The 21,557-nt window shown below is 45.5% G+C and overlaps 1 protein-coding gene across 5 annotated transcripts in view; it reads right to left on the reverse strand.

Annotated features, from left to right (window-relative positions):
• HERC2 (HECT and RLD domain containing E3 ubiquitin protein ligase 2) overlaps positions 1-21,557 on the reverse strand; it is a 1,676,463-nt gene that overhangs the window by 1,061,340 nt on the left and 593,566 nt on the right. For all 5 annotated transcript variants that reach the window (XM_086934186.1, XM_086934185.1, XM_086934187.1 and 2 more), the window contains exons 39-40: positions 9,236-9,420; positions 5,188-5,335 (exon numbers count right to left, since the gene is read on the reverse strand). In XM_086934186.1, the coding sequence (XP_086790312.1) occupies positions 5,188-5,335; positions 9,236-9,420 (333 nt within the window). The remainder of the gene's footprint in view (positions 1-5,187; positions 5,336-9,235; positions 9,421-21,557) is intronic.

The raw sequence follows: 21,557 nt of genomic DNA on the forward strand, positions 1-21,557 counted from the left end.
TGCAGGGGTGGTTCTTGTATGCGGTTCTGCTCTATCACATTCGGGGTGGAACAAAGTCAATTCGGTGCTGCACTACAAGCAGGAGCACCGCTATAAAATTCTTCTGGGTCCCGTCTGGCACCTAGATAATGTTCTAAAGGTATGGTATCTACATTTAAAGTGTCTTTGAGAATAATACCACAGGTCTTCCTGCAAATGCTCACTATGGTTGGAGGATGGTTGTGACAAGAACCATTTTGGCCTCTCGCCATAGTTTGCGGAGCACTCTCACCTACCTGCACTTGAAAGGCAAACTTCTTTGCGGGTGGTCATTTAATGTGAGTTTTGAGTCATGGGGGAGAGAGAACAAAGACAACAATCTGCTGCGTAAACATATCAGTGTGTTCTGTGTTGCAACTAGGTTTCAATTTAAGCTTTATAGACTAAACAATCAAACAGAGATGGACAGATATAATTTGATTTTATTCTGTGAAAGGGCAGAACAACTACCACACACACTTGGTAATCCCCTTGATGCTGAATCCACTACAAACAGCAGAATATTAAACTAATAAATGAACCTCTCCTGCTAATCTAAATTACTTCCTGCAGTATAAATACATGGAAATATCCTTGAATGAAACCTACTGATTTCTAGTTGCCATGTGTTCACAACCATGAACAAATGCAAATCTAACATACAAATCCATTGCCTGTGTTTATGTTGCCGCAACAGACATCCAGAAAACGACTTAAGAAAGCTGTGCAGCGCTTCATAAACCTGTGCTTCTTTGCTACCTTGCCAACATATTTTTAGCAATATATAAATTTCATTGCTCAGGGCAATTAGTGATCACTTATTAATGTTGTAAATCTCTTTAGAGGTCATGACTTTATTACAAGATATTGTTTGAATCTGTTAATTGTATCCAAAAAAGTACTGCAGTGAAGTATTAGATTACCATACCCCACACATATCAATTAATCTCATCCACATACTGCTAGAAACACCTGTGCAAATACTCCTGAAGGACTACATTGATGCAAAGTATGAGATTTACCCTCCTTTCCTCTACTGATCTCCAAACTCCAATCCTGATTGACTTACTAAACAGCCATCTATTTGTCACTGGACACTACCTCCCGTTTAACTGCATGAAAAAGGTAATCCTACAGACAGTAGCGTAGGCACAGCTTAAGCTGCTTATGTGGCATCCAATTTTAGGTCTTGTGCCTTCGTTGCAGTGCGCAGCACTGTTCGCGCAGCGCAAGACCTTTAGTGAGGGAAAAACGGGGTTTTAGCACTGACCTAGGAATCGCACACGATTGTGCGTGTACTTTTCCTTTTGTGCTATCCCATTGGCCTTTGCGCGCGTCTTTTTATAATAGACTGCACGCCAGTGGCCAAAGGCGGGCGCATTGCTCCGCCCATGGCCTATTGGTGTCTATTACGTGCTTGGTGCGAGTAATAGACACCATTAGGCCAGGTGGTTTCAATTATCGTGCCCAGACACGGGCGCGATAATTGAAAGCACATGGCTCGCAGTGGCGTGTGCACCACTCGCCGGCTTCTTTTTTTTTTTCAAGCAGAAGTGAAAGCGAAAGCTTTTGCTGCCGCTTGTTCCGTTAGTCTCATCCCGTCAATCTACACAGTGACAGGAGGATGCTGGTTTTATTCTGCTTTAGCTCTTTTGAAAGTTAAAAATGGTATGTGCTCTGAATTTGACTTGTACTTTATCAGCAGCAATGCAGCCCACCCTGAATCACTGAAGCCATCCATGCTCCATTAATGGGATATTTGAACATGCTCTTGGTATTTCTTTAGAACGTTACACAAAAAATCATTTTGTATGCTGCTAAAGCGATCTTATGCACTGCTTTAGCCTGCCATATGTGTATCACTCCAGGCATAAAATACCCTGGACCTCACTATCACACGCCCCTGTAGCGATGCATGCACGGTTTAGCCTGTAACCAGCACCGTGACTTCTCGGCGTCACGTGCAAGCCGTTTTAAATAGCTCGCACGTGATAGCAACTAATCAACCGGTAATTAAAGAGGCATAGAGTGGAACTGTGCGTTGTATTATGTTTTTAGCCATAGAGCAGTAGTTTAAATGGCGACAAACTGTGGTGTGTGTGTGGGGTGAACGGGGGGGGTTGATTAACTACCACATCTACGTATCAAATTTCTGATCATTATTGTTTTTTATTCTGTGTTTTTATTCAGGCAGTGGCGTAACGCAAAAAGATCGGCACCTGCAAAATGTGATGTGGGGCCTCTGAATCTCGCATATCTCACCACTATTCATTGGCCCATGGCAGAATGACCTCCCTCTCCAGTGTTTGGGGGGTCCTGAAGGACTCCCCCTTGCCCCCCCCCCGCATGTCTGAAGCTGTGTGTGCTTCTGCCCACGCAAGTGTTTATTGTGTTTTGTGACTTCATTTGGGGGTGACCATCAAAAAGTGCTTTGAGGTGTCTTCTGCGTGTGCGCACGTTAGGTGGATGCTTATTCTGGGATTCTATTTAGCTGTATTTCCTGTTTATTCTGGGCTCATCATCATCCTCCGATTGGGTCTCGGCACCTGCTGCCAGGGATCCTCTGCTTTGCTGCGCGAGGGGAGGGTGTCCTTTATAAACCTGCGTGTGGGGGTTAAGCCTCTCTACTCCCCTCTCTGCCGCGATTGAACCCACCCAAAGACTCACATCGGGGAAACTGGGGCTCAGATGGGGGGACAGAGGGCACACTGGAGCGGCTCTACCGGTAGAGCGGGAGCACGGCCAAATGATCTTGTGATGCCTGCGCCGCTTCCATATATGGGATCGAAACTGCGAATTGTGCAATCCTCTGCGGAGGCCTCAAGCCCGGCCACAAACATGCATTTTATCCAAGAACCGCATCCAGCCAGAGCAAGGGGCAGAGACGGTATCATTCTCCAGACAGATACATGTCTCGTGTTATGAGCGAAACTGAGACCCGAGATGGGGGAGGCGGGGTGCCCTTTTTAGGAAAGAGAAGGCGTTTGTTGTTACCGCACAACCCCACCCCCGAAAAAGTCAATTTTTTTTTTAATTTCTTTTTTTAAAATGTTTTGCCCCTCATTCGCCTCTGACCCCAACTAACCGGAGATTTGAAGGTCGCCACTGTTGCTCACTTTGGAGAGGTAGGTGTTTTGGGGTATCGCTCCATCAGAAAGTTGCCCTGCTACCAGTAGCACACCATCTTCCTTACTGTTGCTAACCTCTCGTTGTTACTGAGAGGGTGGTCATGTTCTCTGCTGATTCCAATGAGTCGAAGACTGTGACTGGCAACCCCCTTTAAATCACCATAACCTGAGACCCCAGTGATAATGGCAGGGTCCAGCACAATCAGAGAGCTACCCATGAGGCTTAATCATTGGGAAAAAAAACAGGTAAACAAAACTCAATTGGACTCAGTTCATCGACTTATGAAGGATAACCTACTGAGTAGAACCGCCGAGATGTCTGTCCATACGGTCCAAAACAAACAAATAAAAAGGTTGCATTAATCCACTGAGCAACGAGGCCGTTCCTTACCTACTCGTCTCGCAGTGTGTGCCATACTCATAACGGCTGTCTAGGCTGGAGACCAATTTAGCAGGCAATCCCAAATGGCTATCTTCTTGCTATTTTTTTGTCTGGCCAGATCGGTTTTAGACATTTTATACACAGAGGAAAGCCAGTCTGAAAAGGTCAATTTATTGTCACATCCGTAACTGGGAGGCATCTCTGTGAATGTGAAAGCAGGGAGGGGTTAAGGGTTCATCACAAGTGTTTATTAACATTGCAATAACAACATCTCTTGGACTGTTATGGCCGATGCCTGACCCCTAATCAGTAAGAATGAATGAATGATTACACATTTCTATAGCGCATGGTTACCCTGAGGCATCCCAGCGCTTAAGAAGGTGCAACAACGTGCAAACAAACACTAGCGTTGCCGAAGGAGGGGGAGATGTCACTTTACAAAGTCCAAAACATAAAATGTTGAAATGTCTTACAGAGGGGGATACCGAGCTGTTTGAGTCATGAAAAGCATGACTTCAGAGACCTGCTGATAAGTTTACACAGGTCAATTCATAGAGTGAGGTCGCTTTCCGACAGGGTCTTGAAGCTCAAAGTACGCACTAGAGCAGGTATTAAGGCACCCCAAGGTTTACTGGTGTCTTCACTGTTGATTAGTAAATGCCCCACTGAACTACAAGCACATCACGAGTAGTTAAAACTATGGAGAAATGGCTACATATACAGATTAAACGCCAACACACAATATATTTACATGTACCGGTTAACACATAAGTGCGTTTGCTGTGCTGTAGGCAGGTTCAGGGCACACACTGCGAGACGAGTAGGTAAGGAACGGTCTCGTTGCTCAGTGGATTAAAGCAACCTTTTTATTTGTCAGTGTTGGACCGTATGGACAGACATTTCGGCGGTTCTACTCAGTAGGTTATCCTTCATAAGTCGATGAACTGAGTCCAATTGAGTTGGGTAACACTAAACAAGACACTTGGCGCCAATGTACCAGTGGAGAACGCTGCTTTTCAAGTTTTTGTTATGTGTGCTGCTGCTCGAGGTTTTTTTTTTTTTTTAGCAAGTGGCGTGTGGTAACTTCTCTAGAACTCTCTATCCATGCACTGATTATGTATTCACAGTTGTGATGGGGGCTTGCTCACTCCATAGAACCGCTGAGCTGGGGAAGTAACCTTCTAATACACATCGGGACTGCCCCAAACTGTGGCTTTTTAGGCACTATTGTTTCATCAATAAGCAAAGTTGTCTAAGAGTCTCCAAGCGACTTTTGGGATTTCAGTGTGTTGTAAACGCTCACATCAGCAGATGGAGATGTATTTGGTGCACATCGTTTCTTTTTAAAACATCCACTAAACAATCACAGTATGAGGTCATTCTGTAAGAAAGAACAATCGTTTGGAAAACATGTAACACGTTTCTCTCGCCTGGCAGCACGGTGTCCCAGGGGCTTCAAAGAACAAGCATTTGCAATGCAATAGGTCTCACATTATTACAATTTGAGCTATTGGCATTGCTAAATAATGCCACACCAATAGCTCAAACTTTAATAATGCGAGACCTATTGCATTGCAAATGCTTGTTAATTTTATTATGTCAAAAGCAGGATTGTTGTTCCTTACAAGTAATTTCTTAGCAGTGGAAAAGAAACTATACCTCGCAGCAGCAGGATATCAGAGGAGCAAGTGCTCAGCAGGCTTCCTAGAAAACCAAAAAGTTTTTCAACTAAGAACTTCATGTCACTCGATCGTTCACTTTTCTCCCAAGATGGCAGGACAGCCTGGAGCAAGCGGACTGCCAGAATCTAAAACAACAAAAAGCAATCATGATTGGTTTCTGAAAAAAATGAATTCCAAGGTGATAGGGAAACATGGACAAGAGTTCAGGAATCTAGGTAGTTATGCAGTCATTCACATATAGTTAGGTCATACTTTCTTTCCACTTGGAATTTTATAGGATAAATTAAATTCTCCATCTACACGTTCAGGTACACATTTTCCTATGCTATTGCATGTGGCAGAATGCTAACAAGAAAAGGCAAACTAACATTTGTGTATTCATTCATACATGTTTCTCTGGTACCTACAATTTAATAATTGAATGGTAGGACTACAAGCAGGATATATACTAAAATCCTAAATAATAAAATTTGAAGACCATAAATGATCACAAGTGTGTTGCTTCCCATGAGTGGACATGGTAATATACTAATTCAAGTTAAGAAATTTAACTTAATGTAATTAGCTGCCCTGACATCATCTTGTGGGCAATCATCCCATTGGCTGAAATCACTCACAGCTATAAGTGAGGCACTGGTGGGAAGGTTATTACAAAAAGGGGTAAACCCGGAGTCATTGGGACCTGGGTGCTAGACAGTATAGGTTAGAGTGGTCCCAGTGTATTAAAGGTTTTCACAAAGAGGGGATAACAAGAGAATACATCAGAGAAAAACATTCAGAATATTAAATGAGGGGGGAAAAACATATATATTCATCCAGTGTTATTTAATCACATCGGAGAAATGCACAAATAAATTAAACAAATCGTTTGGTAACCTAATAAGGTAACAAACTTCAACACGAGTATTGCCCAAAGGTAGGGTTGGGGGGTAAAGGAAGTGCAAGATGGTTGGTGAAGGTATAGAAAGTTTTGTGGTGGTGACAAAAAATCACTAACAATTATGGTATATGTTGTTCATATACCTGATGGTCAAAGTACAAATACACATTTTTGCCAAATAGCACAGAAAATCCGTCTATTCATTACTGTTGATTGGGAATTGGCAACTGTTCAAAAGTCGACGTTTCGACCCCTTTGGTTGGTAGGTTTCTTGAATTGGTCCACCCTGGTGTTAACGAAGCATGACTAACAACTTGCAGAACCCACTGATCCAAGGTAACTGCCTGTCAGTTGATCAGGCAAAAACATATCCCACCCCCTATTATCCGCAGTTGACTCCCAGAGGATAAACCAGAGGGGCTTGGTAGCGCCAGGTGAAGAGGAGGAGCAGGATTGACTTTGCTGGAGGCACATAACCTGGAGCCATGAAAAGGCTGAACAGGCTGCTTAAGAGGCTGAGATGACGGCCTATGTTAGTAAGCCAAGTCGGTGAAGAGGAGGAGGAGGATTGACTTTGCTGGAGGCACATAACCTGGAGCCATGAAAAGGCTGAACGGGCTGCTTAAGAGGCTGAGATGACGGCCTATGTTAGTAAGCCAAGTCCCAGGAGTAACCTTAGTAGAAATGACGGGCTGGGAGAGTAAACCCAACAAGCAGGCTGCAGCACAGCTATCTAAGAACCTCTCTAAAGCTGAATCAACCTAGTGTTCAAACAGGCTTGAATCTTTAAAATGCATGCCTAAAAGATGCCAGAACGACCCTGGAAACCCTGAGGCTACATCAAACTATGACGACGAATCACTATACTAGTACCCATAGCCCAGCCCACACATTCTCCATGCAGACATATAAAATGTACATGGCCACATCCCAACTGTCATGGACCATCTCGTAAAAAAAAATTCGGAACTCCTCCGGGAGGATAGGCAAAATTTCACTCATCATATCCCAGAGGGATGGGTATATCGTCTCAACAAGCAAACAGTATTCAAAGACCACAATGCGAAACTCGAAGAGAGTACACTCTTGCCAAGCATGTTAATGTACTTCGATTTTCTAGGGCGGGGGGAGGGGCAATTGTAAAGGAATTTGAGTTCATCTTGCGGACTGAAGCTTTAACTACAAAGCTCTCCACTCTGGGATGCTGTGCCTAGGAGGTCGGATAATCCTGAGCAGGTCAAAGGTGCATAGTGATGGGGTGAACTAACAGTGGCACCAAACTTGGTTTCAACCATGTTGCGATTAAAGTTTCTGTTAGAGCTTCACTGGAAAGTAACAAGGGTTCTGAAGATGAATGGTCAGGATTCACGATTTCTGTAATTACATTCGCTTTGTTTTCCATAGTTGGCAACTGTAGTTCCAGCATCTCTGCACCTCTACAGAGTACCGCAGCAAAGGAGGATCTTTCCTTTAGTAGAGGCTGAAATGGGACATCAAATTGAGCTGCTGATGAGGTATCAAGGTCACTAGCATTCCAGAGGTCTAAATACAGACTATCATCAGTATAGTGATGAAGTAACAAATTGGCACCCTCCGCCTTCTAGTCATGAGGAACACTGTGAATGCCTTGTATTGCATCTGAACCAATAATAGTCTCAAGGAACTGAAAATACTAGTATCGAGGCTACTAATTCTAGCAATTCTCCTACTTTATGGGAATTATTTTACTAAATTGTAACAAAGATTTGGAGCCAGAAAAGGCCTGAGATTTGGACAGCCTTCGTTTTTAGTGCTTGGCGATGTGCAGCTTCATCTCCCAGTTGATCTTTGAGTGCAGCAGGGAGCATTTGGCTCATGTCTTCTAATCATGCTTTGATCGAAGACACCAAAGACAGCCATCATGCAAGTCTGAATTTAACATCCTTTTCATGCAGGTGTTGCATGGCTTGATTTTGGTAGTCATCACGGGGAGAAAAATCCCTAGCACATTGTAACAAACAGATTCTTTTTATATTAAAGAGGTTATTGAAGAACCAATAGAATTTCTACACTGTATTACAGGGTACTGAAAAGTATGAACGGACGTTAACGCAAATAGGTGGCACCTACATACAGCTCTGTGCTTTCACTTCAGGAGGAGGGACAAGGCAGATACAGAGTCCAATGACATCACCTTTTACCGTACAGAAGCAATGGCTACAATAAATACCAGACCCTGCCTGGCACCTGGGGATTTCCAAAGATGAAGAACTCCTCATGCTGTTTATTTTTAATGGAGGAAAGGCAATAATATGTCCCCCTCAAGAAAGAGATAATAGCTTCCAGAGTGTCATTTTGGACAGTCGAGTTAGAGAACTGGAGGCCTGTTTAATACAGGTTGACAATAGCCATCTATTGTCTGGACTGAGATTTGGCTCCATCATACCACTCCTTTGAAGCAGGTTTCTTAGAGACAAGAACTAGGCAGTTGAATAATTCTTATAGACAAACTGATACGCCCTTTTGTATTTTTGATTATTTTAGTTTTTAAAATCCATAATAATTTTTTATCCCTGTCTGTAATCAAGGAGAGTCTGGACATTTTATGTCTTCCGGCCTTTTTATAAATCTTCTTTACCTCCTCTCTTGATTGGTTCTGGGGGTGAACTGTTTTGTGACTGTGGCAGTTACAAGAAGAAATACATTTCATTTCTGCTAGAATTTCGTGTTATGTATTTTTAACCATTTTGATGTATTTCATCCTAGATCAACTATTTTTGGCTTTGGATATGCTATTAATCTTTGTTTTTGCATAGTTGATTCATGCAATATGTATGATTAGACTTATTTTTGATTATGGAATGCATACTTTTAATACTCGTCTTTATGGTTCAAAACACACTGGAAAACAACATATTTTAAAACTACAGTATTGAGGGACAGTGTTCCGCAATAAAACGGTGCATATCATATACTAATTTAACATGCATTTCATGAGCATTTTTATTTCAGGAATAGTAAATAATTTGAAATACATATTAGTGCAAATAACAATACAGGTTTTTTTTATACTTGATTGGTTATAAGCACAGTGCACGAAACAAATGTCTACTATCCAGTTCTAATAAGGGCTTTAAACCCGTCCCCAGGCAATTGAGAGCATTACCTGTCTCTGCAGAGAAGTCGCAGTGAAAGACTCATGTCCTTCTACAATCTTCATCAGTAAAGTGATCCACTGAGACATGCTAAGAGTGCTGCACATCTGAGGCATGAGTGCGATGCTGCGGATAAATCCCAAAGTACACCAACTTCTGTGCTGTTCTTTATAGACCTGCTTATTTGGTAAAGATACTAGGGAAAAATAAAAACAAGTCTGTGGTTAACAGTCCTGTAAAGCTAAATAATCTATACATGTAGCCAATAGTCTTTTCTCTCAAATTGTCAATCATAAACAACTGTTCACTGGTTATCTAGACAATATATATAGACATATATAACTGAAATCACCCATAGTTAAAACATTTTGTGTCAGTCTACACTACTCTCATATCTTCACTTTATTCCTGTCCTAATATGGTGAATGACGAGTTAATTACGGACATGTAAAAAGCTTATATGAGAAACCAATAGCGAGGGTGAAAATAAATGGGGCTTCGTCAAATCCATTGTGCTTGCATTTTGCTATGGTTTTAAAAACACAGGCAGAATGGATTCATCAAGCCAGCCTTGGGCAATGATTGAGCAAGATGTGACGAGTCGGTAAGCCAGTCAATAAAGAAAATATTAAAGCTCTTCGGAACACAGTCAGACCTGATGGTCAATTGTGATACTATTGTGACCTTCCCGTAGACACCCCCCGCCCCACCACCACCACGTTGGATACCATGGATAGGTACAAGCCAACCAGAGGGGGAGTGCGAGGGAGATGGTTTGGTGTCTCGGCCATCCTTCCTATGATCGGAGAGAAGTGCAGCCCACACCACCACTGAATCTTGAGGTGGACAGAATACTGAGGCAGTTGGGGTCTTCTTGATGCCCCCTCCCCAGCTTCCCACTATCCCTTTGCCCATTTCAAAAGGGCCACGACAAGAGAGACTAGCTTAGCTACAAACTTGGAATGATCAAGAAGCCATCAGACTGTGTCAGGGAAACAACAATGGCCAAAGACAAAGGCACAAACCAATCACAGACATAAGCGGCAAGGGTACCCAAGGGTGAGGTGAATATACCTCAACCCGCACACAATGAGAAACAGACATCCTCAACTGAGACAATGCTGCATGCCGTTAGCGACACTAGGCTATCCTTGGAAGGGAAAATGGAAGACATTTGAACAGACGTGTCCTTGCTTAAACACAACCATCGCAAAATGGTAGAGTGGGTAACAAAATGAAAGCACACATTTCGGAGGCAGAAGACCAGGCCCAAACAATGCAGGCCACAATCATTTGGCTACTGGAGGTAACCAGATGCTTACAAGAGAACAGCAGTGGGGAAATTGGAGCAAAGGAATCAGGATGGGGGCATTCCGGTAGGGTATAAGGGTATATGTACAGAACACTTTCTTCACAGACTGGCTGAAGTCATGGATCTTCTTAAGAAACCCATCTCAATGTTCTGTTGGGGAAAGAGCACATCCAGCTCTTACAGCAAAGCCCCCTTCCGGGATCTTCAATGACCAGTTAAAGGATGCTTTCTAAACTAGAATGACAGACATTATCCTGAGAAAGCTTTGCCCAATGGGCACAATCATGTAAGAAAACCATAAAATGATGGTGTCTCACGATTACATCAGTGCAGTAGAAGAACCTCTTTCAATGCAGTGAAATAAAAACTCAGGGTTGTGCCCTCCTAAATGCCACGGTTATTTCAGTGGCAGAACCTTCTTCAACCCTCTAGAAAAAGCAAGGGACTGGTTTAAGGAAATTATTGCAATGACAGTTAGTGAGACCCGGAGATGTAAACAGGGACTGGAAATCAGAGAAACACCTACGGCCACACAGAAAAAGATCCCAACATGGTGCAGGAAGATGCAATGACAGCCGCACGTAAGACTGCCAAAGAGACTCGAGGGACTTGGCAGACCAGGACACCAAACAGACATCCCAGCCCCCCCTGCCCCAACATGCGACTCAGATATGAGGTTGTAACTAGATCTACAAAGGCCAGATACCTGCACGCCCATTTTCTACAAGGCACACATACCTCATGCTCTCGCAATCTATGACAGGAGCATCCCTAATATGCTGGAATGTAGCCTTGAAACAATTCAAGTGGCAAGGTAAGCTAACTAATGAAACCCCACTGTGGCATGGGACAGGGCATCCCTAGATAGGTGGTCTAAATGGATTCTACCATTGAGACCTCATAAGCATTCCAAATTTAGGAGATGTGTGGACATCGAGCCCTTAGTAAAACTCAATTATTTTGATATTTGCAGCTCTGTCGTGCCCTAGAAACATACAGGAAGAAACTAGTGACAGTACCCAAATTTAAACCATTAGAAGTTAAAATAGCAATGGAACAGCTGGGTATGAAGAGCATATTAAGGGTCAATAAATCACTGCTGATCCACGTGCCAGATATCTTTGCTCAGCTCTGGGGAAAATGTGAACTGGAACTTTGGTGGCTTGAGGACAAAGAATGGGCAGGTGCAAAGATGGCCTTACGCACTCTTGCCATTTCCTTCTGCCTTTACACAAATTAAAGTAAAATATTTCCATAGGAAATATTACCACCCTGCTAGGCTATGGCACATGGGGAGAGCATCCTTGCCAATTTGCCCACGATGTACAAGCCCACTGGGCACTTTCTTGACTGGACTCCCTGAAATTACTGGTAACAAATCCACCTCAAACTGGAGGCGGTAGTTAGTCACCCAGTGGAATTAGATCCTAAAGTCATGATTGTAAGCAATATGGATGGCTGAGAGGGCACATTGAGCTCCAAGCTTCTAGTGAGGATTAGATTTCTAGTGCCCACCATACCCCCTTGCAAAAGCACTGGCAGTATATGAACAACAGGAATAAGGAAATTAAATTCACTAATATAATAACTACTAGTTTGCAAGCTGGAGATTCAGATAAGCAGGAGGGGCAGAACTTAATGAGTTGACTGCACATCACTTACTATGACGCACCATATCTTATTAGCTGCACAATACTTGCACTTTCAAAAGAAAACAATAAAAATAAAAGGTTATTTAGAAAAATGGAATATGAATTTATAGACTTTTTTCGACTACAGGGGAAACCATGGCAGCTTAACAGCAGTAAAGACTATGCGGTCTTCTATAAGACAAAATTGTTAATCATAGGGACAGCGAAGCTAGATACAAGAGAAGGAATTACTGGTAATGGCAATGACTGACAAGGATACATTTAGCGAAATGAAGAAAGTATGAGAGAACATCTCTTCCTAATATGTTTTTGAAGGGGCATGGAGTCAGAAGACTTTTTGGCATCGCAATGGGACTCGTTCACAAATTCGGGCCTTTTGGTAAGTACCATGTTACCAAATCATAATTTAGGTTTAAGACTACATACTTAATCGGTATATGGAAGAGAGTATTTGTGGCGTCCCAAACAGCGAATCAGAATGGGGTTTATTAATGTTTTGCAACCGAAATCTAGTTGCAAAACATTAATATTTTACAGACTACATGAAGTAGTGATACATCATTTGCGAATGGTGAGCGTGAACAATATATATATTTTTTTAGAGCAGTCTTAAAAAATGTTCAAAAAACTTTCCTTTTTTTTTTTTTTTTTTTTTAAAAGGTAGCCCATTTTCCTTTAAGGAAAACGGTCTGCGTTTAAGAAGAAACAAAAATATGTTGGTTTATTTAAAAGCAATCACCGACATGGTAGTCTGCTGAACCCAGCAGGCCACCATCCTTTTGATAGCAGTGAACAGTAGTGTATCACAATTTTCGACCTACCTTATTAATATTCATTGCGACCCACTACGATGCATTATTTTGTAAACTGACCTATTAGTACGTAGGTCGGTTCTCAAAATACCACTTAGGTTGCAAATAGTATTTTGAGATCATTGTTCAGTACATCTGAGCTCTGATTCTCTAGAAAAGAGATGCAGACCCTTGTATACAAAAGGCATAAAATCCTATTTCAGCTTGATATTTTTCATCCCTACAGTCTTGTGGTAAAGTCAAGCGATTGTACAAAGTATTAAAAAGGGAGACCGGCTAATTCGTGAAGGAAGGCTAGGCTGCAGAATCATGCACAACATACTAGACCAAATATTCAGTCTGCATGGTTCTTTCAACAAATGGTCAACACGCCACAATGGGTCGGACAAGTCTAGGGCAAAGAAGATACTTACCTTCGGTAACACGGTTTCTGGATCTATCCAGCCACAGATTCCTCACTTTTGAATATTCTCCAGGCATCACACTGGGTTCAGAAATCTTTCAGCAGTTCTTGTGTGTGCCGACAGGTGGTACGGTGCAGCTCCGCATTGATGCTGTTCAGCTCTGGAAATGATGTGTGGAGCCTATACAGCATCACTCTCGCAAGCAGATACCAGTTGCTTTAGAGACGGTCTGCAGCCTCAGACAGGGTTCAAAAAGCAAATTGGTGTGACCAGTGTGAAGATGCCAAGACTTGGGATCTTATAATGGACCGAGTCGAAATGCAAAAATGGGGGGAATGGGAGAGTTGGTGAGAAACCTTCGGTTAGATAGAGTCTCTACCAGAAAGAGCGTTATGATGGTAAGTAGCTCGTCCTTTGGATAGAGACTTGTAGCCGCAGCTTCCTCACCTTTTGAATAGAGACCAAACCAGTATCCGTTTGTAGGAAGGTTTGTGGATGGGCTCAAACCACGATGTTCTGCCGGGACCGAGCAGGTAAAATGCCCCTCTCTTCAACCCAGACTGTCTAGACAATAGTGCTTCATGAACCTATACTCGAACGCACACATGTAGCAGCCTAGCAAATGTTTAGAAAAGGGACTCTGGTGAGGCAATGCTGTGGAAGTAGCTTTGGGCCTAGTACAGTGACCATGCAGTCATTCAGAAGGCTGCTTTTTAGTAAATGCGAAGAAGATATTGATGCAGAGCACGATACAGCAGGAGACTGTTCCCTTCTGCACAGCCCTGCCTTTGTGCGCTCCAGAGAACCCCAAAAAAGAGCTGATCATCCACTTGGTGTTCTTTGGTGCAATCTCTTTAGAAGCTCAGTGCTCTTTTGAGGTCCAAGTGCTGGATTCTCTCTTCCTTCTTAGAGGGGTGAAGTGGGGCATCAACACCTGCAGACTGATGTTTTCACTGATGTGTAATGGTATCATAACTTTAGGCAAGAACAATGCTTGGGTCTGCAGATCCAGTTTGTCTCGGAAAAATGTGGTGTACGGCAGGTTGAAAGAGTTTGATGCTCATGCCACACCAATGTGACAAGGAACTTTGTCTTGAGGGAGAGGAGTCGCAAATAATAGCTGTGAAGCGTCTGAAATGGAGTGCACATTAGAAATAGGAGGGCCAAGTTAAAATTCAATGTGGCATGACAAAGGGAGAGAGAGAAAACAAATGTAAACCTTTCAAAAAGCGCATAACAACTGAAGACTTAAATAAAGAAGACTGATACAGTCGCTGCAAAAAGGCGAAAGACCCTTAAACTGTGCCCAGAGCAAGGCCGATCCAAGCTAAGGACAAAACGCATAACAAAATGTCACATTTTGGCCTGAAGGGATCTACCTGCCTAACACCGCACCAAGCTAAAAAGGAATCCCAACTACAGGAGTACACAGTTTTTGTCGAGGGATACCTGGCTGGCAAGAGGACATCAACCACCTTCGAAAGGTCGAAGGTGTTCAGCTGTCACCGCTCAACCTCCAAGCATGAAGGTTGAGATTGTGAAGGCCTGGATGCAGAACCCTGCCCTGTTGCTGCAACAGCAGCTCCTCCCGGACGGGCAGCATGATCGGACAACAGGAACATTCCTTGGGCAGCCTATCATTTCCAGGTGAGAGAGACTCCTGCCAACTGGCGTGCTCAACCAGTTGGATGCAAGTGGCCATTAGCCACAGCAGCTTTACAGAGGAACACACTGAAATCTAGGACCATGGATGAAAGATCAGGCTCAAAGTCTGGATGTACAGGACTCTCTTTCCCAGGAAAAAGGCACAAAACCAAACTGTGTCTGGAAAGGGTAATTTGAAATGGAGAGTCTCATTAGGAGTCAGGTATGACTTCAGCACGTTGGTAGTGAATTCCAAAGAGGACAGGAGGTTCACCGTAGTCTGGAGGTGGTTGTCGACTGCCTGGGGTAAGCCATCCTTCAACGGCCATTTGTCGAGGTAAGAGAAGAGTGGCACCTATGACCTCTGAAAATGTGCTGCCACCACTGCCATCACTGTTGTGAACACTCGAGCGGCAATGGTCAGACCAAAGTGAAGCCAAGCAAACTGAAAGTGCTCCTGTCACACTATAAACCACAGATTGCGCTGATGGGTCTTCTAGATTGGTTGTTAAAATGGTCAATTTCTAGATTGGTATATATCCAGCCTTCTTGGGCACCAGAAAGTAGTGGGAAGAGCAACCACTTCCTACTTCTGGATAAACAGGGGTGGCATGGTGAGCAAAAGAATGGTGATTTAACCCATATCTTTTGACTGGGGGTGAATGTTCTGATTTGTTCTGCATTCCGTCCATCAATTGTAAATCTTCTGGTACAATCTCAAAAGCTCCTTTGGCCAAAAAGGCCTGCACTTTCTGCTGCAAAATGGAAAGATGGTCCTTTGTCAGTCTTTAGTGATAGTGGACGATGCTGTGGTGCGGAAAGGAGGAGAACGGCACAGGTCTTCCGAACAAGTTGCTGGACCCACCCTGTCAGATGTTACAGCCTGTTAACCGGGCAAGAATTGTTGGAGCACAGCCTCCCAGTGGGAGGCAGGATCCTCTAAGGGTAGGCTAAAGAGATTTGGCAGGTAGGGCTGCAGGGACGCAGTGGGGGTTTGGCGGCACGTTGACCTCAGCCATTGGAGCTCTGGGCACCAGTCAGTACCAGCAAAACTGCTGCAGGACGGATAGGCCCAGGGAGCGTTTTATAGCCCTCCCCTCCTTGAACTGCATGTGAGTGGAGTTTGTCTTGTACGGTACTCAAACAGGCTAGTCCTGTTGAACGGTATGTGTTTAAGGGACGACTAGAGATCACCTGTAAAACCGGTGGACCGCAGGCCAAGTGTGGCAGCGAATGGAGACACTGGTGCCAATGGCCTGCCCAATGGAATTGGTGGTGTCCTAGCCACAGCAAATTGTCAACTTGGCCGCAACACGACCCTCCTGTATGGCCTGGGCGAGGACGGGAAGGATGATCAAATACATCTGGGAGGGTTGGAGACACCAAGTCCCAAAGAGCATAGCTCGCAGCAGGCAGCTGGTGTTCATGGACCTGAGCAAGGATGGCCACACAGAAGTCTTCAATATTTCTCGATGTGGAGGACAGCCTTGGAAACACAGGTTGTGTAGGATAGTAGGGTCTGCTTCCTATGGTCACCCCCACTTTTTGCTTTTGCTTTACTGGTTTTCGACTTAGATGTGGCTGTGGGCCTGCTAATCAGACCCACAGCCCAGATGCACTCTCTCTAAATTCACCATGTACTCTAGGTACATCCACAATTGGGAATTGGTTCACCTTGTCAGCCCCTGTAGAAGTGTACCATAGGTACTCAGGGCATAGGTGTAACCAAGGCCTAAAAGGGACTGCAGCATGTATTATGCCACGCCTGGCGGGCCACTCAAACAGACAACTGGCTGATCACTCAGCTGGGGCAAGGTCGTGTAACCACCCCTTGCTTAGATGTAGTATTCCTATACCTACTTACATATAGACACATAGTAACCTATAAGTCACTCCTATGGCAGGCCTTAACAATCCTGAAGGCAAGAGTGCTTGGTTATGTGCGAGATGGTGCTCTAGCATTAGCTGAGCCTGTCTGCAGCTTTCGGAACCATGTCCTTATAGCTGTTCTATGATATTGCCATACCATATTAAGTGCATTAAAATCCTCGCGGTTAATGCTAACTTTGGTTTGGCTTTATCAAAACATGTCGTGTAAGGTGTCATACACTTTGGAATACTACCCCCTCGCCAATTCTGGCGACGGAGGTAGCATTCCACCCTTCTAGAGGGAGAAGACATGTTAGTTCTGACTATCCCAGTTAAAGTTAACCAGAGCCCCAGCATTACAAAATGGATGCTGCTGCCACAGACACAAGTCTGACTTCCTGCTGCTGGGAGTCCTTCCAGTCATGGAGGTTTGTACAATAGGTTTCCTACTTTGGGTGGTGCGAGCACCACCCCAGACAGGAGGATGTGTATTGGGACAGGGAGGGCTGAATAGATTGAGACACTGCCTGAGGCACACTAGGTGCTTCATGCATACCCCAGTTCAAACCGGTTGCTGGGGCACTCCAGCCCCAGCTCTGGCACGAAACTGGACAAAGGAAAGGGGGTGTAACCACCCCCCTTCCTGGTCCCACCCATAGGAGGGACCTAGTGAGTAAACCAGCCCCCTTTAGTTGTATAAAGGTAGGATCTGACCCAGGAGAAGTTAGATTAATCCTGGAATCGACTGAAGACGAAACTCTGGAACCTTCGACATTCATCCAAGCTGAAGACTGAAGAATCTCCCTTGTGGCCAAGGAGTGACCACCCTGGGAAACCAGGCACCATCCAGCAACTTGCGGCTTGCTTTGTCCCCATTCCCGCCAGATCCCGAGCACAGAGCCTGACAAGACCTCGACTCCCAGATCTCTCTGACCCCACTGCACGACTCCAGCACAGCTGAGCCCCGTGGAAGGCGTCGGGACCCGTGGAAGCAGGTAACTTGGAAAGTCGACAACTTGCTAACAGCGCAGCTTCTGAGGCCTCCTCGAAGCTGTACCCTGGGGACTGAGACACCCAGACACCAAGCTCCACCTGCACCGAAGACCAGCCCTCCACGAGATCTGCCAGGGGCCCTTCTGCCTGTGTTCTGCTCGACGCGTTGTCCAGTAGCTGGCCCGTGGGCTAGTAGCCCCTGGCGACGATCCTTTTTAAAACTCCACCGCTGGTCTGGTTGCTCCAGACTGGCACTTGCTTCCCTGAAAAGGTTAAGTACCTCAGACCCTCCTCATCTGCACCAGAAGCTCCTTATGTATCCTGCGTGGGTTGCCTTTGCTTAGGCTTGTTGGCTCTGATCTTGAAGCCGACCCCTCCATCTGCGAGATCCTTCGTGGGACAGATCCTCTCCAGCACCTGGTCGTCCTCGACACCTCCTGGTTCACGTGGCTGCAACAGCAAGCTTCACCCCAGCACCTGATTGCTCCTTGACGACGTCTGGGACCTTCCCTGGTTCCACCGGGTCACTGGCTAGTGACCTAGACTCTGTCCCCTCTGCTTTCAGATCCTCTTCATCCTCGATCCACCCGGACATCTTCCTCCAGGTCGCCTGTAGGAAGGTGGATATCAGACTATGGTTGCCCCCAACTTTTTGCCTGGTGTTTTGCTGGTTTTTCGACTTAGTTGACCTGGGGCCCTGCCATTCAGGACCCCAGGCCCACTGCTCTCTCTGTAAAATGGATTCCATGTACTCTAGGTACATATCTAATTCGATACTGAGTCACCTTATCAGTCCCTGTACAGTGTACCTTAGGTACCCAGGGAATAGGTGCACCCAGGGCCTACCAGGGGCTGCAGCATGTATTATGCCACCCCTGGCTGGCCATCCAAATCTGACACAACTGGCTGATCAATCAGCTGGGGCAAGGTGGTGTAATCACCCTTTGCTTTAGATATAGTATCCCTATATCTAACCCTAAAATGGACACATATCCTCCTATCAGTCACTCCTATGGCAGGCCTTATCAATCCTGAAGGCAGAGTGCTTGGAATTATGTGAGATGGTGCTCTAGCATGAGCTGAGCCTGTCTGCAGCTTTCGGAACCATGTCCTTTATAGCTGTTTCCATGATAACGCTATACCATATACTCTTAAGTGCATTATAATCCTCGGGGTTATTGCTAACTTTGGTATAGCATTATCAAAACATGTCGAGTAAGGTGTCATACGAATTGGAATACTACCCCCTCGCCAATTCTGGCAACGGGGGTAGCATTCCACCCTTCTAGAGGGACACGGCATGTATGTAACTGTGAACCCCGGTTAAAGTTAACTCGAGCCTCAGCATCACAAAATGGATGCTGCCACCACAGACACAAGTCTGACCTCCTGCTGCTGGGAGTCCTTCCAGCGAGGGAGGCTTGGACAAAGGGTTTCCTGCCTTGGGAGGTACTAGCACCACCCCAGACAGGATTTTGTGTATTAGGTAGGACAGGGCTGAAAGGAATGAGACATGCCTGGGGCACACAAGGTGTCCCTGTGCATACACCGGTCTAAACCAGTTCCTGGGGCACTCCAGCCCCAGAGCTGGCGCAAGACCGGACAAAGGATAGGGGGTGTAACCACCCCCCTTCCTGGTCCCACCCAGAGGAGGGACCTAGTCGTAGTACAGCCCCCTTTAGCCGGATAAAGGTAGGAGCTGGTCCCATTCCAAATTAGATTATCCTGAACAACTTTACAAGAAGAAACTCTGGACTTTGACGTTCTGCTCCACAGAAGACTGAAGAAATCTCCCTTGTGGGCAAGGAGTGACCACCCTGCACAAGCAGGCACCATCAGCATCCAGCGGCTACCCTTTGTCGTCTTCCTGTAAGGATCCAGACGAGACCTGGATTCCCAGACCTCTCCGACCTCTACCTACATCTGCAGCTCAGCTGAGATCCGTGGGTGCGACGAGACATGTGGGACCGGCCATCTTGAAAGAAGCAGCACTTCGCTCCAGCTGCGACTTCAGAGGCATCCTTGTCCAAGTGCTTTGGGGACTGAGAAGCCCCGACCCCGAGCAGCTCCTGCACCGAAGACCAGCCCTCCAGCATCCACGAGATCTGCGTGGGGCCCTTCTGCCTGTTTGCTGCTCGACGCGTTGTCTGGTCACTTGCCGGCTGGCTAGTGACCTCCTAGACGACGAACTCCGAAATCTTCACTGCTGGTCTGGTTGCTCCAGACTGGCCCTTGCTCCCTTCCAAAAGAGGAGCACCCCGGACCCTCCTGGTCCACTCCAGACGCCGTTTCCACTCACCGCGTGGGTTGCCTTTGCCAAGGCCTGTTGACTCCGGATCCGAAACCGACACCGCCGACAGCGAGAGCCTGCGTGGGACAGCTCGTGCCTCCATCCTGGTCGTCGAAGACACCACCTGGTCCACGTGGCTGCAGAGACAAGCGTCCACCTTCACCTGATCGCGACGACGACATCTGGTTCCACTCCTAGTTCCATTCCAGTCACTGGCTAGTGACTTTGAACATTGTCCCCTCTGCTTTCAGATTCTTTTCTTCACTGATCCACTCTTGGATCACACCGGACATCTTCCTCCTGACCGCCTGCAGCATCTTTTCTTCCAGGCTCCATAGACTTCAACGTCGGAACCCGACGAGACTTGGCACCTATGCACTCGCAGCCTGTGGGTGAGGTAACACTAGCATTTCGGTGCTCAAGGGTAGCTTGACTATCCTAGTGTCCAGTTCCACAGTCGTTTTAGTTCTACCTAGTCAGGATTGTCCGTACTCACCTTTTTCTTGAGCTGTACTGTCCATAGACACTGTTACGCATCTCGCGTGTGAGTTCACACTCTGCACACGCGTTCCGTGGGCCTCCTAGTACCTACCTCGAGTTAGTATAGCGTGGTCCCAGCGATCCTACATCCTCTGGACAGCTCTATTCCTATAATCGACTTTCACATTCCACTTACTTAGTATATGATTTGTCGTGCCCCTAGGGGGCCATTGTAAATTGTGCAACTTGAACGTATTTTTCCTAAGAGTTTGTCATGTGCTTAGCCCTCTGATCTCATAAAGAGTTCAGAGGTGTATGTTAGTTAATAAATACTTGTTTATTTTCATAACAACCTGTGTGGTGTCCTTTCACTTGGTATTCAAGGGGTTATATGTGGTAAAACAGCTGGCTTCACATGCCAAAAGAGTTTAGCCTAAGACTGCTTGTCCATGCTACCACTAGGATAGCTGATCTATAAGGTTGACTTACAACCAATCACCATAAGGGTTGTTTGGACTGATACAAGGTGATCACTAGAACTAGTGAGCATCATATATCAGGCCAACTTCTCACATCGCCTGCAGCATCTTTTTTCACAGGCTCCATAAACTTCAGCTGTGAAACCCGACACCTCTTCACACCTATGCACCGCTTCCTGTGGGTGAGTTCACGCGGGTACATCGGTGCTCTCAAGGGTATTGACTATCCAAGTGTCTAGGTTTTTAGTTGTATTCTTCTAGCTAGACCGGAAGTGTCCTAAATCTTCATTTACTTACCTTTTACGTTCCTATTGACTCTCGCGTGAGAGTACTGACTCTGCACGCGCCGCCTGTGGGCCTCCTCCTCCTAACCTAAGGGTCAGATAGTGTAGCCCCAG

This window comes from Lissotriton vulgaris, chromosome 8 (assembly GCF_964263255.1).
Source record: "Lissotriton vulgaris chromosome 8, aLisVul1.2, whole genome shotgun sequence".
NCBI classification, from domain to species: Eukaryota; Metazoa; Chordata; class Amphibia; order Caudata; family Salamandridae; genus Lissotriton; species Lissotriton vulgaris.